We start from the raw sequence: 22,451 nt of genomic DNA on the forward strand, positions 1-22,451 counted from the left end.
ACCAGCGTGTCGTCTTCCTAAACGCGATGGTGTATACTTGTAACCTGTTGCACTCATGTTTACCACACGCAGAGAACTTGTTCAACAAGTGACAAATTTCCTGCAAGTGTTTATGTACCTATCCTGCCTTACAGGTAACGCCCCATGACTCCTGCAACTCTTTCTCACGGGTACCTGTTAACAACGTATGAATATCTTGCACAAAGTCAAATGGATGTCATTTGCTTGTTATAGTTGTATCGTATGAGCCGTTACCACTTGTTTGCGATACAGTTTTACAAACGCTCGATTAGGTATAGCATGAAGACAGGCAGAACCGTAAAAACATGTATAGCGGTGTGTTTTGGGAATATCCTGTGAGGTTAAAATGTACTTTTGCGTGAAAAGGACGTGGTTTAAGGTTTTTTTACTGTTCAATCAAAATAATGTTAAATTGTTTAATAATTGGTATTTAAAGTACACGACTTGTAACGCGAGAAAAATCTCACCGGGCATACAAAACGCGACATATGTTCCTTGTTTTGTCTTTGTCGGTGTTCTTTGTTCTGTTTACTCGCGTTGCCTTTGAAACTGTGAAATCATTTTTCACTTCAGGATGTTTCGCTTGCTTTCTTCTCGTGGCTCCTTTGATTAGGAAGCTATTATAGCTGTTATCATGCAATTTCAGTTGGATCATTGACAGTTGGGCCTTACGCGTCCGACGTGTGATAACGCGGTGTGATAAAAAAGGAAATCGATATAAAGTATATGGAAACAGCACTAGTTACTTTAGATTAATCCAGTTACCTCTAGGAGAACAAAAAGCTCTTATTTGCTTCAAATTCAGTCGCCTCTCTCTACTTTGCAGAATGGGATAATTTATTAGCAGCGAAAAGGCGAGTTAGAAATTATCTCAGTAACAATGTTTTACAACCTTACGGCAATCAGGTTACAATGTAACGCCAGTTACTGTAATTGTTCAAGCAATAAGATAATTCAGTTGAAATTAGATACCATGAAGAAGAGTCCGTATATAAACATGTTTATATACGGACACTGCCATGAAGTATTTAATAACATAGACCATAGTATAGGGGCTCTGTATAACATTGTTCAGTATATGTTTCATACAGTAAAATAAGTTAGGGATGTTTAGACTTGAATTCTAACGTAACGGCCGGATGTATATTGTTTGAAAGCGTGATACTCATTAATTCAAAAAAGTACAACGCTCATATTTATTCATAGCAAATATAAATATTCTTTTACAATGCGCTTCACAGTCAGACATTGGAAACCCAGCCGAGCTTTTGTCTTAAAGTAAGTTCAATATGAAATACTTTACCAACGCGGGCAGGCATTCATTAGGTCACGTGTAACAATGGCTAACATTAATTAGTTTCTGTTTGCAAAAGAGCTGCAGACGAATGAAAAAAGGAAATTGTGTAACGCTGACGGTACCCGTAGTTTCTCAGACGAGTGATTATGATTGGCTAAAAAAGGTTCGCGCGCTTGTCTCGTGTTGTACCGACGCGAACTCTGGTCATTTAAAATGTAGGTCGGCTGGACGCGTGAATAGTTTGTTGTTGCAGTTTTGCGCAAATTAAAGTTGTATTTATTATTTACATGTGTAGCAATATACTTCCTCTAGCAGCAGCATAGACTAATTTCTCAGGCAGACCTTCTTTCAGTTGTGTTACAAGGTTATGTAGGGAATAAAAGATAAGGTAACATAAGTACAATGTTTGTAAGATTAATATGTTGTATATTATCTAACGATTTAATTTACATTAAACAGAGAACTGATTTAGTATAAGCGATACATTAAAGTTTACACAAACTCAGCTGTTTGCAAATATATCAGTGCTTCACTGTTGATTTGTTTCTGGGATATATATTCATCAGTATTGGAATGGCACTGACATCATCCTGCTTAAATGAACTTAATCAGAACTCACCAGTAGACATGGATAGTATTAAAGTCACCTTGAATTTCAGTGATGATGGAATGGAAGAAGAATCCGGTAAATATTTCTTTTAAACTTTTGTAATAAATTCGAAACTGCATCTTGCGTATTGCAATGTATTGGTATATGTTGAATTGATTTAGTGTTGCAAATTATTTAAACAATTGTTAAATAATTATTTGTCTCTTATGCAGACATCAGCACAGCCAAGTCACCTAAATCATGGAATAGTTCAAATATGACGTACACTCCTTCTCCTGTGAAAAGATCATTGTTCTTTCAGCCACGAAAGGTTTCAAACCGAATGTCAGGAATAAATTCCGCCTGCAGACTGCCGCGAAAGAATGACAAAATATCGCATGGATTGCCTTTATCTAATTTAAAACAAGTTGAAGATTCCAACTTAATGTCAGATGATGATGATTCAAAAACCTTATCACTCCCGTTTAAAACATATGCTGAAAGAAGAGACTCTGGTTGTTTAGAATATGATGAGAATACACCGACTGCTTCTCCAATGCGGGCATCTAATGCATTCAGTTTCAACTCCTGCAGCAGTGGCGATGAAAATAACAGCGACAGTTGTTTCTCCTCTCCAATTAGACCACGGCCCATAAGCAATTTTCACTCCCCACGACGCAGTGTGAGGTTTTTAAACATGTCAACTTCTCCATCTTCTTCTTCTGGTGTCTCTTGCTGTTCTCCTGTTAGATCTCCACCTGAAACTCCCCCTCACACAAGAAAACTTAGAGCCCTCACTTTATTTGACACACCACGCACACCAAAAACCCTCATGAGCAAGTTAAAATCACGTATCAACGAGAAAAAGGATTCTGATGATAAAATATCCGCACCTAACCCCGTGAGCCCTGTCGCATCAACAAAGAGTCGTAGCCGTCTTGATATTTTAAAAGTATCCGATTCAACTTTCCCACACACTCCTTCCAGTAAAAGCAAGCTTATGGATGACACTGAAGATTGTTATTCCCCGATCACCAGAAGAGCACATGTGCTTGGTTCAAATGTTCGCGCTTCCTTAATGCGAGCCTCACCGCTTGTCAATATCAACCCATTCACCCCAGATAACCGATCTGTCAGCTCAAAACGCTTAAGGACACAGAAAGCAAGGTTCGTTACACTTTTCATTCTTGTTAATTCTGTTTTTCACTCTATGTTGTTGTGTATTTAAAAGATACCAAAATAAAAACCAAAAATTGGTATAATATTATCTACTTGTTTTTCAGCGATTCCGTTTTATTACAAGACAGCGGACTTGATGATGAGGAAGATGAAGCAAGACCTGCAAAGGTAAGTTCCGGATTTTTAACATAATACATTAAACATTAACATGTTTCTTGTACTAAACATTTTATCTTTTCAGAGGATTCATTTAAGAGAAAATAACATTTCCCGTTATGCTCAAGAGTTTCACGAAGTTGGTAAAATTGGTGATGGAGAATTTGGAGCAGTTTATAAATGTGTTAACCGCCTGGATGGATGTACTTATGCAATTAAACGATCCAAGCAACCTCTCGCTGGTTCAATTGATGAGTAAGTTACTTGGATTTTTATGTTTCTGAAAGCGTACTATACCCAAACACGGAAACCGAAAGCCAGTTGCGTAATTAAGGAGAAAGCTGCACAAGAATGCATTTTGTTAAAAAAAATTTTGTATTAAAATTATGCAAAGCATTTGGGTTTAGTTCGGCAAGTTCCTAAATAGTATTTTATTACTACTAGTAACGAAATGAAAATAAGTATATAAATACATACAATTGTTGCAGTTTTTGTAATTTAACGGTTGTTTTTTAATTACTTGCAGGGCCAATGCAATTCGCGAGGTGTGTGCTCATGCTGTGCTTGGAAAACATAGACATGTGGTTCGATACTATTCCGCTTGGGCAGAAAATGATCACATGGTTATTCAAAACGAATACTGTAACGGTATGTATTATTGAATGTGGTCTAAAAAAAATCTAGGTTAAAAATGAAAAAATTAAGTACACTTCTGACTCAGGGTATAAACCTTGCTTTTTTCTATTAGGTGGAAGTTTGGCAGATGTTCTGAGTGAAAATCAAAAAGCGGGAATTGTCATGTCTGAAAAAGAAGCTCAAAATGTTTTAGTGCAAATTGCGAAAGGTCTCAAATATATTCATTCTCAAAACCTTGTACATTTAGACATCAAACCTGGTAAGTTCAAGAAACCACTTGTTGTAAACTTTTTCAGCGTGCAACATGGTTTTTACAATAATTTACCTTACAGGCAACATCTTCATTTGCAAAGAACGTCGCTCTTTTGGATCTCCACGCCACAGTAATGATGAAAATGAGTTTCATGCTCAACTAGAAAACGAAGAAAGTATTTACAAAATTGGCGACCTTGGTCATGTAACTTGTGTAGAAGACCCACAAGTTGAAGAGGGTGATTGCCGCTATCTTGCAAACGAAGTTTTACAGGTTTGTTTTTTTTTGTTTTAAAAAAATTAAAACAATGTCGATTTTGTTGGATATCCATTATAAAATAATGTTTATGTTTTTTGTTGATTTAAATTTATTAAAACTTTTAACAATTTATAGGAAAACTTCAGTCATCTTCCTAAAGCTGATGTGTTTGCACTGGGCCTCACTATATATGAGCTTGCTGGAGGTGGAATTTTGCCCAAGAATGGACCAGAGTGGCACAAGTTACGAACAGGCAACTTACCCCCACTTTCTGGTTGTTCTTCAGAGTTTAACAGACTTCTTCAGGTATTTATTTTTTAGTTTTATCCATTTCAGTTATTGTTTTAATTTTAGTTTGTTCATAAAGAAAATAAAAATTATGGTGATTATATAAGATATAAGCAAATTAAAATGTATAATTATTTTGCAGAGTATGATTGATCCTTTAACATCAAGAAGACCAAGTGCAGCCGGTCTTCTGCAGCATCCAATTTTGTCAACTTACTCTTCCAAAAGTAAACATCAGTTACAAAAAGAGCTCAATGAACAGAAATTCCAAATTGAAATTCTAACTAGGTAACGTCATCGTGACATTTTTTATTTTTCTTCTGCTTTAATTGGTTATGAAATAAAAGTTTCTTTACAATAATGTTTGTTATTTTACAGGGAATTAGAAAATGCCCGCAAAGCCCCACAGGAACAGCCTCCTGTATTTCATCGAGAAAGTTTCTGTGTACGTCGTGGTGGTATGCTTGGTGCAACCAGAAAGCTGCAAAGTTCGTTAAAGGGTGGCAAGACAACACGACTTATTGGAAAGAAATGCAACCGTAGTATGAGTCTTAACATGTTCTAACTGCCGCATGTTTTAGAACTGCATATTTATTTTTAAACTGCCCTTACATGTGCCTTCCATTAAATTGCTGATAATCACTGCAGAGATGAGCTCAATCATGCCAAACTGTTTTTTTATTCGCCTTTTTATGTTTTACTGTTTTGTAATATGATGTTCCAAGTGTGATTGGTTACATATGTATTGGAGCATATCCATCCAACCATTATCTTTCGTTTGTGTTCTTTTCTGTTCTATTTCATTGTGGTTTCATTGCTGTTATGTTGCATACCTTGCGGCTAGTTCAGTGTGGTGTTCTTGTGTTATGAATATACATCACGATTCACTTCTTTCAAACGTCTGCTGTTTATTATGCCGACCCTCATCACTGCTAAACATTTACCGAACGTGCTTAAAAATATTGCCAAAATATTTGAATACACTGCCGTGCATGGTACAAACCTCATTTTGGTGCCTCGCCAGAAAGTTGTTGAAAGGTATTCATTTAGACCAGATGTCTACTGTATGGTATTCAAAATTTAAAATGAATATTTGTATTAGGACTGTTACGTTGGATTGTGAAACATTGGACTATGCTTGAGATGCAACTGGTAATGTATTGTACACCAATCTGTTCAAAAGGGTGTTTTGACATAAAATGCTTGATTGAATTTAATAAAATTTTCACAGGGTGTTTTAATTTTCCACTTATTCCTTAAATATTTGTTTATTTAATGTTAAAAAGTTGGAGAATACTGTTAATATCAAAATATTTCAATTTGGTGTCCTTTATTCCTCACATTGTACTTTCGTATGGTTAAGGTTTGCTTTTAATTCAAAAATTTATACCTCAGCTGTAATTCAAACATAATATGCTGATATATTAACAAGATGATATATGGAAAATATATTGGCAATTCAGTCATTTGCACTGGGAGATAATTTATGGGAAGTGACGATACAATATTTATCAACTGATGTTCGAACAGAACCCATTATCGTTCAAACAATACCAATTGTTATGCAATAATATAAGGTATAGGTAACATGTTAAAAACTATAGCAGTAGGGCAAGGAAAACAATGTTCAAACTAAATTTTAAAAGCTACAGTATTATTTGATGTTGTTATGTGTATTTCTATTAATAAATTCACTTATTAATTAAAATTAACCATGTGTGTTTTCAAATTTATAAAATAACACCTGTTGTTATAAAATAACACCAAATTTATAAAATAACATGTGTGTTTTCAAATTAACAAAATAACATTTCAGCTTTTTAAAACAACTGGGATTTAACAATACCTTGGTACGTTTAATTTTGCTCATGATTCTCCAAGTGGTAACAAAAGCGACAAAGTTTACAGTGTTGTGGCATAACAGATTAAAGCATACATATCATTGTGTAAACTAAAGTTACTACCTATGAAATACCAGAAAATACAACTATAACATGATATACTTATATTCTAATGCAGCAAAACATATATTATAGTGAAGAAACAAACTATATTTATTAAACTTTGGAACAGGCTTTCTTAACCAGGTTTGCTGGGATGCTAAATTATTAAGGTTTGTTGGGTCTACACTATATAAACAATTCTAGAAGAGGGTAAAATACTTGTTGGGGGTTTAAAAGGGTTGCATCAAAGAAAGGGCTTAAGAACCACTGGTTTAGATAAGAAATTATTTTTATTGAATAAATTCGGTCAACATCGATATTTTATTTTAAAGAATTTTTAAATTTTGTGTTTGTGTAAACCAAAATTTAACTTACATTTTTATTAATTTTACTAAAAAAATGTTCTTAACAAGAAGTTGTTTTTAAATACATTAAATAGCTTTCTTTGTATTTTATGACCTTTATTTCAGCATCGAAATTGGAAAATAGTTTTTTTATAAGCTCTAGGCTTTGGCAAATTTTTAAATGAAACATTTTAAATTTATAAAAAATATTTTGTTCTTAACCATCACTTTATTATACAAAATCATTTGTCAATTTTAAAAATCGTCATCGTCATCTTCGTCCTGTGATGGGACCCCACCTTCTGGGACTTCCCCGCGCAACATGAGTTCGTCATCGCTTATGACATCATCATCATCATCATCATCGGCCACATCAATATCATCACTGGATAACGAGTCATCGTCGCTACCATCGATGTACATACTTCTACGAACACCTGTGTTGGAATGAATTGATGTAACTTGTTTTACCCTCTTGTAGCGGGGCAACAACAGTCGCTGGAACACAGGTGTTCTGTTTCATAGACTTTGTGCCTGCTTAATAGTGAGTAGTTACCATGTATGTAACTTGTGTTTGATGTACAACTTATTGTACGGCTGACAATTTAGACAACTCATTAGTGACCACTGGATTCGAGCAATTGCAAGTAAGTGTTTTGCCCAAGAACAGATAGGCCCACATTGGTGTTAGAACCAAATCTCTAAATATTAAAATACTGAAAAAAACTCAGTATATATAACAAGACAAAAAAGTGAGAAACATATAGAGCAGTTAGTTGTTTAATTAATAAACAGTAAACACATAGATACCAGCATGGGGACGTTCAGGGTTCTGAGGTCTTTTTTCAAGATTTTCATTGTTTAAGTCGTCCGAATCCTCACCACTGCCCCCTAACCCCAATCCTGAGAATGGAAAAGAACGTTATGCTTGAATATGGTTTTGGATTTAAGACAGTGGTTCCTAAACTTTATTAACTCGTATACTATTTTTTGGTTTATGTAACGTTCTCGTACCACCTACACGACTAAAGGATCCAGGCCAAAAAGTTGGATTGCCTGATAATTTACACAACACAAACTTGGCACCGCCTTTCTCATAGTTACGTGTAAAATAAATGTCATTTGCCTATTAAACAGGGCAACAGGCAGTAATAAACTACCTAAATATGTTCCAGAAGTAGCACTGCTGTATATTTATGATGTTTTCCTCAGCCAAGCGGCATGTTTATTACGTAATAGTGGGAATTCACACATGGATTCATTGCATCATAATAACGATTGTTTGAACCTGTCAATTAATTACGACATAATGCAATTCACACGGCAATTATTTGCGTCATAATATCGATTGTTCCCTTGATCATTTGGCCTGCAGGTGCTTAAAATTTTCATGTATGGGCAAAATTAACGCGATGGTTTGGTGTGAACCTAATAAGTAGCTCGCGTACCACCTTGGAGACCTTCGCCTAACACTAGTGGTACGCGTACCACAGTTTGGGAACCACTGGTTTAAAAGAATAAGGGTTTAAATATATGTTATAATGTTGGGAATATATGTAACCTGATCAAATTATCCTCGGGGTGGGAAACCCAAGGGGTTTAATACACAAATCATACATGGTGGCTTCATACCACTTATGCTCGCTGTCAAGATAAACCTTACGTTGGAAATCAAGTGAAGTTGGAACAGAATAAAAAGGAAAAAATATTGTGAAGAAAGCAAAAAAGAATGCAAGAAAAAAGCAACAACTTACCATCAAGTCCGTCATTATCGAGAAACGAATCGTTGAGGATTACCTTCTTCTCTTCTTCTCTCAAGCGAGTTTGAATTCTCCTTAATGACAATTCATTCTCATTCATTCTTGCTTGTTCTTGTCTAAAGAATAATTGTATGTATTAGTTAGGGTAGGGTACCCATAAATTTTAAGATAAAAGTTCATTTATCTAAACATTTTTCTATGCGCAACTCTATTAAAGCTATTCACACTTGGAAATTAATTAGGGACTTGGCGCTACGAAAAGCGTAACAGACAAAAACCAAGTGCAACCAATTGTATATTATGATATATATACGTTTTGTCCACATGGTATCATTAAATATTCAGATTACTGTATTTCTTTACACAAAAATCCATCAACTCTATGAGCACCAGACCAGGGTCAGTCACAACTAAACAGGAACATTTACTCGTATTCCTGTCTCCTTGGTGAAGTCATATGTGCTCAGCTCCACACCACACGCATGCGAAGGTTTGCGTTAAAGCCGGTTGCTGAGCTTTTTTTAACATTGCCACATTCCTAACAGAAAGTGTGATAAAAAACTAGACTTTCCGCCCAGAATTTTTACATTTGCAATAAATTGCCTTAAAAATATTTGATTTAAAAAACTCTTTTCCGAGCACATTTCTTTATATCATGCACCCAATGGCGGACACTTGGTAAATATTCGGGGGTGCTGACAACTAGAGGTTGGCCGGAATTTACGTTTTACCGATAATCGTTATCGGTCAAAATGCGCAGATAATACACCAACATATAAATATAGTAGTTCGTGCGAAGCGACGTGCGTTCTATTTGATCTTTACGTATGTCATAGTTTAGCCTTCTGTACGTCGTAGTTTAACGTCCACGTGCATCGTAGCTTAGCATTTATGTGTGTCATAGTTAACGTTTAGTATTCACGTTGGTCGTTCCTCCAGAATTGTTTAAGAAAAGCAACACATATAACGTTACCTACTGAGAACATGCAGAACAAGTTGAACAACCATATTTTCTTTATTATAACTTGCAATATTGTGAATACAGTTATTAATTTTAATTAATACGGATCATTTCATATGTTTCGTTAGAGTGTCAATTATCGGTTTCAATGGAAAAAAAATATATCGGTCGGTCTTTACCAAACCCAGACAAAGCATGTGAAAAAGATATTTCTGAAGATGTGCTAATACTGCTGAAGTATAAGCACCGAGCCGAGTGCTAATGACGTTTTCAAGGTGAACAAGGATCGTACCTGATGAATCGAAAAGCACCGCTAATAAAAATCATACAGAAGAAATGGTTTACGTTCAAACGCTGCTTGATAAAGACCGCAAGAGAAGACGCGCTTTGTGAATTCCAGTGTGGCAAGATGCAGAATTCATATAAAAAAAAATATGTGTAATAATTGTTAATAACAGAAGTTTTTACGGGGGTTAATAAGCAAGCTACATTGCCGCTCACTTTGTATTACTATCTTTTCTCCTATAATCCAAAGGACAGCGTTTTTGGCTTCAAGCCAACGATTTTTGGTGCGGTGCTGATCGTTGACCGCAACACACCAACGTCCTGCCCCGATCAAAGCACGATTGCCGCTACGCTCATTTCGTGCGATTCGTTACTTTCCATAAGCAAATTCCCAACGAACGAAAATTAAAGGAAGAGAAAGTGAAGCTGAATAAATTTTAGTTGCCTCTCTTACTTAATTTTTAATACTTTTCGCTCTTGTGTTTATACCAATCGCATATGGAAACTTCCGTTTTCTAATGAAAATTGGCTACCCTTGGTTAACAACCATGAAGCCCTGCTGCGCATGACTGATTATTGTTAATTAACATCAGCTGTTTCATTTGAATTACTGATCGTAACCACGATTTTTAAGTGCACACATCCTCCAGACAAACCCGCGTAAGCCTGCGAGTTAGCACTTTTATTGTTTTGTTTATTGGGGATGCTTGCGATTGGTTGCAAGAATTAAAGTGGCTTTTATCAACTACAACACTGCGCATAGTTGCAATCGTTATCTAAATTGTCTACCTGTTTTAAAAACCAATAAAATTTAAATAAATAGTGTTATTACAAAAATTACAAAAGATATAAATTAAAAATAAACAAAAATTTAAATTTCAGAAACACCGGATACTTTCTAAAATACTCTGGTGTTTCTTAGAAACCCAAAAATTCGATGCCAACTTACGCGGTGCGCTGTCGCGGCACCGGTCGCACGAAGGACTTAAATGGACTTTCTGGGTAGATAGGGTTTTGTGCCAAATCTGGCCTAAATCCTATTTCCTTGACAGGGACTCACACAAAAAGAATAAAAAAATACTATGGTTCTCCATTTGGTGTTTGCGTCTTAGGCAAAATATTCACAAGCAAAACGCCAACCTGTTATGATCCTCCATTTGGTGTTCAAGGTACGTCATGTTTCTAAACTTAATCAGGTAACTGGCGTATTGAAGTTTTAATTCTTCTTCTAAACGTTCAAACTCATCCATGAATGCGGGGCGAACACTTTGTAAAGTGGAGAGACGCTTTTTGGAACGATCCAATTCCGACTAATTTGCGACCAGATGTAATTTAGTTTGACTAGTTTACTTTGTAAGCACTTTAAAGGGGCATACTAACGAAAAATCAAAATTTGTGTTAATTGTGTATTGATAGATATGCTTAAATGTGATCTAAAGCTACCGTTCAAGTTTTAAAATACAAAACAGCATCTGAAAAAAATGAGTTAAAAAACCGCTGGAGTAAAAAAAAATTGGCTGTGGCGCAATGCATGGGATTTCCTATTATGAATGAATGTTTTTAGAAAAAAAAAACACTTAACTTTGATCGTTTCTAGTTTCTAAAATACTAAAGAAAATTTAAATTTTATTTCTGATTTGGTATAATGAATGCTTTATAAAAAAGTCAGTTTTTCGTGTTTAACATAACGTATAAAAATATGCTGAGTCAGCATAATCTGGTATGTACCTACGTTCAATCGAATACTTAAAACATAATAAAGTCTATGTTGTACAATTTTTATATATATTCTTGAAGAAAAAGCATTTATTATACCAAATCAGAAATAAAATTTGAATTTTCTTTAGTATTTTAGAAACTAGAAACGATCAAAGTTGAGTGAATTTATTTCTTATGGGAAATCCCATGCATTGTCGAAACAGCCGAATTTGTTTTACTCCAGCGGTTTTTTTCACACGATTTTTTCAGAAGCCGTTTCGTTTTGGCAAACTTTGATGGTACCGTTAGGTTACATTTGTGCATATCTATCCACACACAAATTTTCATTTTTCGTTGGTATGCCCCTTCAAAGTATATGAGCTATGATATTTTAAATAGTCAAAAAACTGTAATTCGCAAAAAAAACTGTTTTAAAATAAAAACGATATTCTAAAGTTGGGCAAAATACTTCTTTTTTAATATTTGGTCAAACAAATGTTTAAACAACCCTGTAGTGACTACTGGGTTTTGGGAATGGTCATTAAATCTTTCCCAATTTCACATACGACTATAATGGTATCAGTATAAAGCCTTGACCCAAGAACCTTCTGTTTACAAAATAAGCACTTTACTATTGTAACCTCAATAATTTTCAAGTATATACGATAGTTCTTAAAATCAAAGTTTTGGCCAACTCTGGTTCAAATCAAGGACCCATGGTATGCTGCAGAACTTCACCCATGAAAACAAAAATTACGATTATTTTACTTTTCTCTTTTCAATCTTGGCTTCAAGGTTTGCTTCATCTGCTGCCACGTTGTCAAGTTTCTGAAGTGTGGATTTTGTGTTTTGCTCAACTTTCATTATGCTTGACCTAGTTACAACAATCAAATATTATTCAAAGATCTGACTTGGACAGTGTGTGTTACATTAGTGGTGCTTGGGGTAACTTGTCTCACGAACTTTTAAAACTTTTTAAAACTTCAAAAATTTTGTCTCACGAACTTTTAAAACTTTTTAAAACTTCAAAAATTCGATGAGTTTGTTCTAAATTTTATTATTATTATCATTCAACTAACCTTAGCCCCTTCTCAATAGTGTTGATATCTAGTGGGTGGGCAAGAGCCGACATCCGTGCATCTCTAAGTTCAGGTTCCTGTGATAAAAGATGATACAACGTGGCTCCTCGTTGCGTGACTTCCGATGCAAGTTGACGAACAGCTTTCAACTCGTTGATTTTCGAAGCTTTTGTTAAAACATTGATATTAAAGAATATTACTGAGTATAATAAACAGTTTTATTATTAATTGTCCAGTAGCCCCACTCTGCCATTCTCATTTCCAAAATAAAGACATTCTGTACAATTTATAAACGCTACCATTTCTAATACTAATGTATTCTAAAGACAAAAAACCTTGTTTAAGCTGAAACTTCGTACATCATAGATATTAGAAAACCACATATAATTATCTAGTTAACAATCAAATACCTTGCTACGAAGTCTAAAAAAAAGGACAGCCATTTTAAACAGACCTTTATCGTTTGAACTACTTCATAATTCGATCCAAAATTTGTTTTTGTAAATTGACCATGTAAATATTTTTTTATGTAAATAAACAGCAAATTTAAAGGGACATAACAACAAAAAATCAAAATTTGTGTACTGATGAAGAAGCATTTATTATACCAAATCTGAAAAAAAATTGAATATTCATGCGTAGTTTAGAAAATAGAAAACGTTAACATTTAGTGAATTTTTTCTTCTGTTTGATAAATATTGTTCATCCAGATCAAAAAAAAGAATTTTTAATGCATTACTTGGAGTAAGTTGAAGAAATAACCGAAAGTTTGTGAATTTTGTTTCTTTTTATCCAACCTAATATTCGGTGAATTTTCCATGGGTGTAAGGTAACTGTAACTGTTTTGGGTGTCAAGATAACAGAAAAACGCTAACACACACAAGTTTCATTCAATTTCACATTCCTTTGCTTGGAAAGTTAGAATTGCAACATTATTTTTATTTACTTGTAAGTATCTGTCACATGTCTTATTACAACTCTAATATCAACTATGATGCTTCATAATATGTAGAGGAATGTGCCCACTGCCCAATCAACAAGGAGGTCAAAACATTGTGTTCGTGTATAACAGTATAAGTATGAAATAAATCAGAATGCCACATTTTTATGCTGTGCGTCGACTTAGGCATTAGAACAAGATGCATGTGATAACATACATTTATCACTTGGTAAGCGAAGCAATCGTTGTTCATTCTTGTGAAAATTGAAGTAATGCAAATTAATTAACGAGCACCGAATGTTACCAGTTGAAGTTTCACATGATCTATCTTAAAAGAGTGTTACATAACATAACAAGTATTAAACAAATTTTAAACATTTGAATAATATTTTAGGCCTCTGTCCAAGTCCAAACTTGACAGATACATTGTAATATCCAGAAGATGAATTTGCAACTGATTATTTTTTGCCACTTTCCACAGAGCACAGGCCTAACTGGTAAAAATATTTACATAGAAAGCTTGTCTGGCTAAACTCGCTATCTTTTAGTTGCTTCACTTTTTTTCTTTTTTAACATACTTTTTATTTTTAATATATTTTTTTAAATGTAGTTTTACTAGGAATGTGCCTAGCTAAGCCTGAACTCAAAGAGTAAACGTTTTGCAACGTCTTTTCATAGCCTGCTATACGCTTCATGACTCAAAAACTACCCAATAGTACAATTTTTAATTTTTTTACAGCTCATGATCCAACAAGGTTGCTATGAAAGAGTCAATAAACTGACATTTGTGGGTAAATATAAAAAGATTCGAAATTCTAGATTCGGAATTCTAGATTCAAAATAAAGTATTCTAGGATATCCTAGAATACCTAATTATTCTGTAATGTGCATCCCTACTTACCAATATCAAACGTGGTAAGACTGTGACTGCTTTGTGAGTCCCCAGCAGAGGAATGATCAATTGCTTTCATGGCTGAGTGGAGAACAGAAGCAACTTTTAATAATTCCTTGACAGAATATCCATCAGCCATGTATAATCTTTTGGTGTTCAACTTAATGTGAATTTTGGTTGCAATGAATTGAGCAGAGGATTTGATAAAGATGACGCGATCCTGCTCTGTGTCAATGTCCTTTGGAATGTGAGCATCTGGCTCATACCTGGGGGGAAAATTAGGATCAAAAATTAAAAGGTTGGAAATTGTGGTGCCCTACTGTAAAGTATGAAGTTGAAATTATTAACTGATCCTCACAACACAAACACATGTTTGGAATGAATGACCAACAAGATAAAACAGACAAAGGAAAAATCACTAAACCAGAACATAAAAGCACATGATTATTAGGAATAGGCACCACTTAGATAAAATATGAACTAAAAACAATGGTAACTTAACGGGTTTAGTGCATGCTTCGCAGTAGTGACCAGCATGTTTAAAAGGGGGCTGTTATATAATACAACCAGCTGAACCAGGAAACCTCATACCCAATCGCGGCAAAAACGCGTGTCAGCGTGTGTTAGAGTTTTCGGGCTGCAAATGTGTTTGAAAGGGCTGTCATGTCAGCGTAACAGAACCCTTTTCTTCATTTTACAACTTACCTCTGTATAAGCCAGAGAAGAATCTCAGCCACCAGTTCAAAGTTTGGTTGCCTGAAGTTTTCCACAGATATGAGTCGAGGATAGCCAAGTCCTCTCATCATCTCTGTGAAGTTACGAAGATCCCGGTACGACATTAGAAGGCAGTAGAGAGCCACAAATGTTATAATGGCAACGCAAAGTTTAAATTATCGAGAACACTAAGCCTGGAACGAGAAAAATATTAAATGTTTAGAAAAAAACGCTTAGAAAAAAGGATGATACAATTGTTGCCCGCTTTTCCATATTATTTCCTAATAATATTGGAATATAAACGACTATATTACCATTGTGTATATTATAATTAGGCAGTGCTGCAGCCAATTAACAAATTTAAGGATTGTTTAAAACCATGGATTTTCCTGTGGCCAGGCAATCCCTGTTGTCATGCGATCACTTTCCTCAGTTTCAAAACTGTTTCCCGTCTCTCCATCAAAAACATCACTTCTGTCTGCTTCACTGACTCTAGAGAGGCCGTCCTTTGCTTCCACACAACATGGGTTTAATGAGAGAGCGATGCTATAATGATCCACTGCATCTGTGAGCTTTGACAGTTTACAATAACAGTCACCAAGCAAGCAATGCAAGGCGCTGCTACCAAACCTCTGTGTGGCCAATTTAAGACACTTAATTGCTTCGGAGTATTTCTCTTGTCGGTACAAAATGGTACATTTCGTTTCAATCGCACTTTTATGTTTTGGATCAAGAGTAAGCGCGCGGTCCACTAGTTTCCCAGCTTTGTCTAGCACACTTGAGTCAGGTAACATTGTGAGTGCACAGAGTACATACGAGCCAGGTGACGGACCAAGAGCCTCGAACGCACTTTTTGCCACAGTCAATGCGTCGTTATTACGATTCTCACTCATGTAGCATGATACAAGCTTAGCATAGCAGTCCAATCTATGAGGGGCGAGTGAGATTGCTTCTTTGGAGTGTGAGAGAGCAGTCTGTACTTCTCCAAGCCCAACCAGACCTGCAGCTTTTAAGAGGAAAGCCTGCACTGAAAACGGATCTAGTTGATTAGCTCTCGCAGCCAAATAAACTGCTTTTGTGTAATCCTCATTTAGTAGAGCATGGTAACCAAGGGCAATCCATGATTCAGGCTGAAGATCTGAGACAGCAAACAACTCGGTGGAAAACTTGCCAAGTTCTTCTGCTTTCTTCTCATCATATAGGAGAGAAGCATAAAGGTCCATGCCACGAAGCCAGAACCTTTCCTGTCTGTGAAGTGACTTAAGATGCATCATAGCAGAGTCATGATCATCAGCCATGTAACACGCAATGGCAAGATCATATTGTACTGTTGGGTTGCCAGCCAAACTGACTCGCTTCTGCAGAGCATCAAACGCAACCACACTTTTTGTGTGTTCTTTGTTCACAACAGACGCATGAGCTTTTATGTATGCAGGCAACCAGTCTACACTACCATTCACATTCATTATGCTTATCACCACATTAGGATGCTCACCCAGTCGTAACAACTCGATTGCGCAATCCAGCGCAAGCGGACACTCACGAAGGACTTCCTTGTAACAATTAATGGCATTTCTTCGCATTTGTCTTGCTTGGTAAAGCTTTCCAATTGCGTAGTTCACCTTCGAACACCTTCGTTTTTCCTCAATGTTCAGCAGCGCCTCTAGTGCTCCATCCTCATTCTTTTCTTCCATGCAACACTCGTATATTCGAAAATAAACTAGAGACAAATTCGTTTCCTTCTGTGCGCTCTTCGTGTTTTTTGGCACTCCTTTGCGCACGTTAAGTGCTCGACGGTAAGCTGCTTCTGCCCTCTTGTATTCCTTCTTGGCAAAAAAACTATCGCCGCTGTACACTAAAATATCATATTGCTGACTTGGACCAAATGCATTTAAATTCTTCGTGATTGAAATTGCTAGACCGGAAAGCAAAGCCACTGAAGCATGAAGTTCGCTTGAGTGTAACATCCTTAATTGGTCCACTATACAGACACTGGCCATTTTCATAAAATATTAATTCTCTAAAACTACAACTAGATGAACCAGAAATAAAATAAAATACTGGTTTTCTGCAAATACAAGTTTGTAAAATTATATGCAGGGCCGTAAATAGGCGCATTTTTCGTTCGTTAACGAACACGCGTCCAAATTAATTTGGGCGCATTTTTATGTTTAAAATTTAACTTAATAAATTTAAATAAATTTTATTACATTTTCATATTTCATGTTTAATTAGCATGGAATACGAAAATTAAAAGTTACATCAGGTTTCCACTAGTTACGTAAAACAAATCGCGTGTCTGTGAAACTTGACGATAATAACCTTTAAAGTGTTTTTTACTCATGCGACTCTAAAAACAACGTAAAATCTTTGAAATATTTTAATACCAAACTGAAATATTATATTCAAAACTTTGTAAGTACAGAATGTTATACTCGGTATTAGATTCGAATACGTTGTTAATGTTATTTAGCCTAGTAGGGATTCACACAAGGATTTATTGTATCATAATAGCGATTGTTTGACCTGAAAATTGATTGCGACATATTAGCAATTCTCACGATGACTATTTAGGTAATTATAGGGACTCACACTTTCATCATTTAGCATGTAGGAGGTTTAAACACAGGCTTGAATGGGTAATACTGCCGCTGGTGACCAGTGAAAATTTTGGTCTCAAAATGTTCATTGTGTCTCCCTGATACTCGCTGTCTATTTTTTTTTTAAACTTGGGCGTTCGTATCGAAAATTAACTTTGAAAATGAGCCCTCAAAGGTTAGATTATTAAATCATAGAATGCGTATTACTACCTTTGATTTCTACGTTACATATTACGTAATTTGTTAGATTTTTTTTAATTTAGGGTTTAGAGGTTAAAAGTAGAGGTTATAGTACGGTTAAGGGTTAGGCTTGGGGTTTTCCCTAGCTGAAAACAGTGCGACAATCAAGATTATAACATGCTGTAACATACGTAATATGTCACTACTGTGACGTAACATATCGCTATTGTGACATAATAAATGGTTAACCTTGCGCAAGTCAAGCGAATTAAATTTGGTAATACTGCCGCTGGTGACCAGTGAAAATTTTGGTCTCAAAATGTTCCTTACGTCTCACTGATACCCGCTGTATAATTTTTGTTTTTAAAAACTCGGGCGTTCGTGTCCATAATTAACTTTAAAAATGCGCGAAATCGTGATGCGTCACCGTATTTTCCACAAGAGCCGTCAAATGTTAGATTATTACGTCATAGAATGCGCATTACCACCTTTGATTTCTACGTTACAGACTACGTACTTTCTTAGTTTTTTGGATTTAGGGGTTAAAAGTAGGGGTTATGGTTGGGTTAAGGGTTAGGGCTTGGAATTTTCTCTAGCATAAAACAGTGCGAAAAACAAGATTATAACGTGCTGTAACGTACGAAATATGTCACTACTGCGATGTAACATGTCGCTATTGTGACGTAATAAATCGTTAACCTTACGCAAGTCAGGCGAATTACGGTGATGAAGCATGTTTTCGCTCATTTTCAAAGTTAATTTTCGACACTAACACCAGAGTTTTTTGAAAAAAAAATATACAGCGGGTATCAGGGAAACGTAAGGAACATTTTAAGACCAAAATTTTCACTGGTCACCAGCGGCAGTATTACCCAAACATTTTTACTGGTCACCAGCGGCAGTTTTACCGCTTGAATGTTGCTTTTTTATGTTAACCTTCATGTGCGCTGTATTTTTGTCTTTATGTGCGTCGTAGTTTAACCTTCACATGTGTCGTACTTTAACTTACACATGCGTCTATGATTACCTTTCGCAAGTAAAAAAACAAACGTAAAATCACAAGGCTACGGTTCAACCGTTATTTTTTCACGCAAAAAGATAATTGGTGCTATTGAAGAATCTTCCCCCCCCCCATCTTATTTGCTAAACACTAACCCCTAACACCTAGGTTAGGGGGTTAGGTGTTAATGGTTAGGGGGTTAGTGGTTAGCAAATAAGGTGGGGGAAGACACTTCCTATGTGCAAAAATTGTTTATTTTAAAAAAAAAACTTGTCAATCTACCACAAAAATAATAAATAAATAAAAAAACTCACCTCCTATACTGGCGGAGAGTAAGCTTGTCTTTAATATTGACAAGTCAATTTAACCAACAGCTTGAAATAAGAAATTGCTAAAATACCGCGGTCTCCTCCTGAAACCATATCATAGATATCATAGGTATAACTGTATGATGTCTATGAACCATATAGATAGCGCCTGAAAAATGGTTGCTAAACACTTAAACCAGAGTATACTAAACTTGTTTATACTAAACTTGTTTAGTATACTCTGCTTAAACCAACACATTTATTTGCACCGTTTTAACATAAGTAAAACATATGTATTATCTATGGTTTCAAGGTACATTTCTACCATCTGTACTACTGGATCGGTAGTTGGCTTACGTCAGAGTCGTAAAAACACCGAGCTGTCCAACTGCCGTTGTCGTAATATATTTGTTCCGATTGATATATATAGTAGGTTGGGGGAAGATGGGATACCTTTATCACATATTATTTATATATCCTGATCCTGTTTTTAACAATTAACAAAAATCTATGGAAGCCGTAAAGTTATGTTTTTATAATTCATTGAATGTTCTATTTTTACTACCAAATGTGACCAGTAAATAGAATGAAAAGGTGTCCCATCTCCCCCCATCCTGCTATTATGTACCGGGCGCTATTGCGCATGGACCGACACGCTACTGCGCATTCACAGTAAGTTGGAACAAATACAATACGAGCTCTAATAAATACGTATCGACTGAAAAAAATTCCGGAAAAAAATATTACTTATTTTGTTTATTTTTTTAATTATTATTTTTTAGGAAAAAAATGTTTAATTTTTTAGGTATTAGGTATAGCGCAAGGCTGGATCGGTGGAAAATTCTATAAATATGTGTTTTATGGCGAATTTTAATATTCATAACTGCTATTTTTTCGTATAATTAACTTTTTTTAGAATCGGTACCGCTGGGGTCTAGTCAGTTAATTCTCAATTCTAGCATTTATTCTTTAATCTCTTGATTCAAATCAAATCATAGTATATATTTATAATTTTTAGACTAAATTTTCAGATTTTTTCACCTTTTAGTTTACCGCTCGTAATAAATCATTATGCAGCCGCCACAATATAAATAATATTAACTTCTAACATTACCTATAATACTGCGTGATTATGGTTTATCCAAATTCTCAAAAACAGACGTCTTTAAGCGACGACAAGGTTAACTAGTGTAAGTTTACATGTCAACACATGGTACAGGAGTTGTACAAAGCGTATTTACACATATTCTTTACCAAAGCGTATTTACACATATTCTTTACCGTCTTAAGTTTAATAAGTTTTAATACACGAATAAATGCAATCTATCTACTGCCCCGCAATCACCAATGACTACAGTAATAAAATAAACAACCAAATCACTTCATTGTGGCCCTTACATCTGTTAGTATTGCTCTATTTTGCAAAGAAAAGACAAAGTATTTTGTTCGCATTCGCATCTAGCATTGTTTATTTTGATCAACCGAGGCAAATATTCAGTATGCAAAATTGATGAGACAAGAGATCACAGATCTAATGAATGAGCATGTTTTAAACTGATTAGCATAATATAGTGGAGTCGGGGAAGATGGGACACCTTTAACACATAATATCCAAATAGCCTGATCGTGTTTTAAACAATTAACAACGGTCTGTGGAAGTCGTGAAGATACGGTTTAATAATTCATTAAATGTTCTTTGTTTACCACCAATTGGAAAGAAAAAAAACAAAATGAAAAGATGCCCCCATCTCTCCCCCCTACTATATTAACTAATCCTTTTACTACAATGGTCGACTGGGCTGGATCATAAACAACACCGAAGCAACCAACAAAACGGGTTCTAGTCGCCATTGGTGACTGTGAAGCAGTAGGCAGAATGTATTTATACATGTATTATAACTAATGAAATTTATGACGTATGAGGATTGAGTGATTGGTAAAGAATATGTGTAAATACACTTTGTACAACTCCTGTACCATGTGTTTATGGTAAACTTACACTAGTTAACGTTGTCGTCGCTTAGAAACGTTTGTTATTATGAATTTTGACAAACTGTAACCACGCCGAAATTAGGTAATGTTAGAAGTTAATATTAATCATATGATGTTGAATTAAAAATACTGTTTCAATTAGGATTAGTGATAATAAGGTATAGGAGTAGTGCATTTAATGTGTCCCCACTTAAATGCTAATAGTTTGATTTAGTCGTGAATCGTTGTGAGGATTTCTTATCTCACCAACACGTGCAGTCGTGCACTCCAAAGCTCCCAATGTCCCACATTCCTAGACCTTATAGCCGTTGTTTTGACCTGTCGGAACATAGAGTTTTAGTTCAACCGGTTAGGTCGCGCGCGGGGAACAGATAATAGCCTAATGTACCGAGTTCGATCCTCGCCCGATGTAACGATTATTTTGGATTTATTTTCTTTTAATGAGAGATATAAGAGGCTATTATTATACACATTTTTATTTTCAATTGTACACTAACGTGAACAAAGCCAAAACTTACCAATTACTGTGTTAATACTTGGTTCCCGATGTATGACAGTTTCACTAGACTCGCAAGCGTTATAATCATTAATTACATATTAATTGGACGATTTTATACACTATGGTTCATAAGACTAAACTTAGTGAGATTTGATGTATCGAATACATTTGATTAATTAATGTTAAAAGTACATTTTAGAAAAAGCGCTTGATTTTAAATAAACAGAAAAGTAATCGTTAATTACTCGCTAATTAGGCGAGTGTATGCAGTATAATTTATAAAACTGTGCTTGGTTTAATATACAACAACAACAACAACAACAACAAGAACAACAACTGTTCGACGGAAAAGGATCTATATGACTACTAACGTGCTCAATAACGTGCTTAATAAGGTAGGTAAGCCAAAGTAAATTGATATACAAAACACAAGTTTACGTTTCAACCGTTATTTTTACGCAAAAAAATACAAGGTATGTGCGTAAATCATAGATAATACATATACGTATGCGTAAATGTGTACTTTTTTTTGAAATCTTTTAATTTTCACAGAAATAATTAATGAAAGCAGCGCCAACT

The 22,451-nt window shown here is 35.2% G+C and overlaps 3 protein-coding genes across 3 annotated transcripts; 1 reads left to right on the plus strand and 2 right to left on the minus strand.

Annotated features, from left to right (window-relative positions):
* Nucleotides 1–1,744: 1,744 nt before the first annotated feature.
* LOC149739428 (wee1-like protein kinase 1-A) lies at nt 1,745–5,679 on the plus strand. The gene is made up of 10 exons (XM_089872318.1): nt 1,745–2,003; nt 2,141–3,074; nt 3,191–3,254; nt 3,328–3,497; nt 3,769–3,890; nt 3,991–4,137; nt 4,211–4,404; nt 4,525–4,695; nt 4,820–4,965; nt 5,056–5,679. The coding sequence occupies exons 1-10, from the start codon at nt 1,892–1,894 to the stop codon at nt 5,240–5,242; spliced, it is 2,247 nt and encodes a 748-aa protein (XP_089728444.1). The 5' UTR covers nt 1,745–1,891; the 3' UTR covers nt 5,243–5,679.
* An 833-nt stretch (nt 5,680–6,512) lies between these two features.
* Nucleotides 6,513–15,429, minus strand: LOC149739429 (intraflagellar transport protein 38-like). The gene is made up of 8 exons (XM_089872331.1): nt 15,285–15,429; nt 14,589–14,845; nt 12,748–12,913; nt 12,437–12,542; nt 11,111–11,280; nt 8,719–8,840; nt 7,775–7,867; nt 6,513–7,401 (listed from the first exon to the last, which is right to left on the minus strand). The coding sequence occupies exons 1-8, from the start codon at nt 15,416–15,418 to the stop codon at nt 7,220–7,222; spliced, it is 1,230 nt and encodes a 409-aa protein (XP_089728457.1). The 5' UTR covers nt 15,419–15,429; the 3' UTR covers nt 6,513–7,219.
* Nucleotides 15,430–15,487: 58 nt separating this feature from the next.
* On the minus strand, nt 15,488–19,470 carry LOC149739430 (anaphase-promoting complex subunit 7-like). Its single transcript, XM_089872326.1, has 2 exons — nt 19,388–19,470; nt 15,488–17,361 (listed from the first exon to the last, which is right to left on the minus strand). The coding sequence occupies exon 2, from the start codon at nt 17,297–17,299 to the stop codon at nt 15,665–15,667; it is 1,635 nt and encodes a 544-aa protein (XP_089728452.1). The 5' UTR covers nt 17,300–17,361; nt 19,388–19,470; the 3' UTR covers nt 15,488–15,664.
* Nucleotides 19,471–22,451: the final 2,981 nt, after the last annotated feature.

Source organism: Ciona robusta, chromosome 2 (genome assembly GCF_009617815.1).
Source record: "Ciona robusta chromosome 2, ASM961781v2".
Classification (NCBI taxonomy): Eukaryota; Metazoa; Chordata; class Ascidiacea; order Phlebobranchia; family Cionidae; genus Ciona; species Ciona robusta.

What these genes read in the sequence shown, in the direction of transcription:
- LOC149739428 (XM_089872318.1), top strand. Translation starts at nt 1,892, where the DNA reads ATGGCACTGACATCATCCTGCTTAAATGAACTTAATCAGAACTCACCA. An exon ending in TTAAGGACACAGAAAGCAAG is followed by an intron (nt 3,075 to 3,190) that starts GTTCGTTACACT and finishes CTTGTTTTTCAG; the next exon opens with CGATTCCGTTTTATTACAAG. An exon ending in AGTTTAACAGACTTCTTCAG is followed by an intron (nt 4,696 to 4,819) that starts GTATTTATTTTT and finishes ATTATTTTGCAG; the next exon opens with AGTATGATTGATCCTTTAAC.
- LOC149739430 (XM_089872326.1), bottom strand. Translation starts at nt 17,299, where the DNA reads ATGAAAATGGCCAGTGTCTGTATAGTGGACCAATTAAGGATGTTACAC.
- LOC149739429 (XM_089872331.1), bottom strand. Translation starts at nt 15,418, where the DNA reads ATGTCGTACCGGGATCTTCGTAACTTCACAGAGATGATGAGAGGACTT. An exon ending in CTTCTCTGGCTTATACAGAG is followed by an intron (nt 14,846 to 15,284) that starts GTAAGTTGTAAA and finishes TTTTCCCCCCAG; the next exon opens with GTATGAGCCAGATGCTCACA. An exon ending in CGATAATGACGGACTTGATG is followed by an intron (nt 7,868 to 8,718) that starts GTAAGTTGTTGC and finishes TTCCATTCTCAG; the next exon opens with GATTGGGGTTAGGGGGCAGT.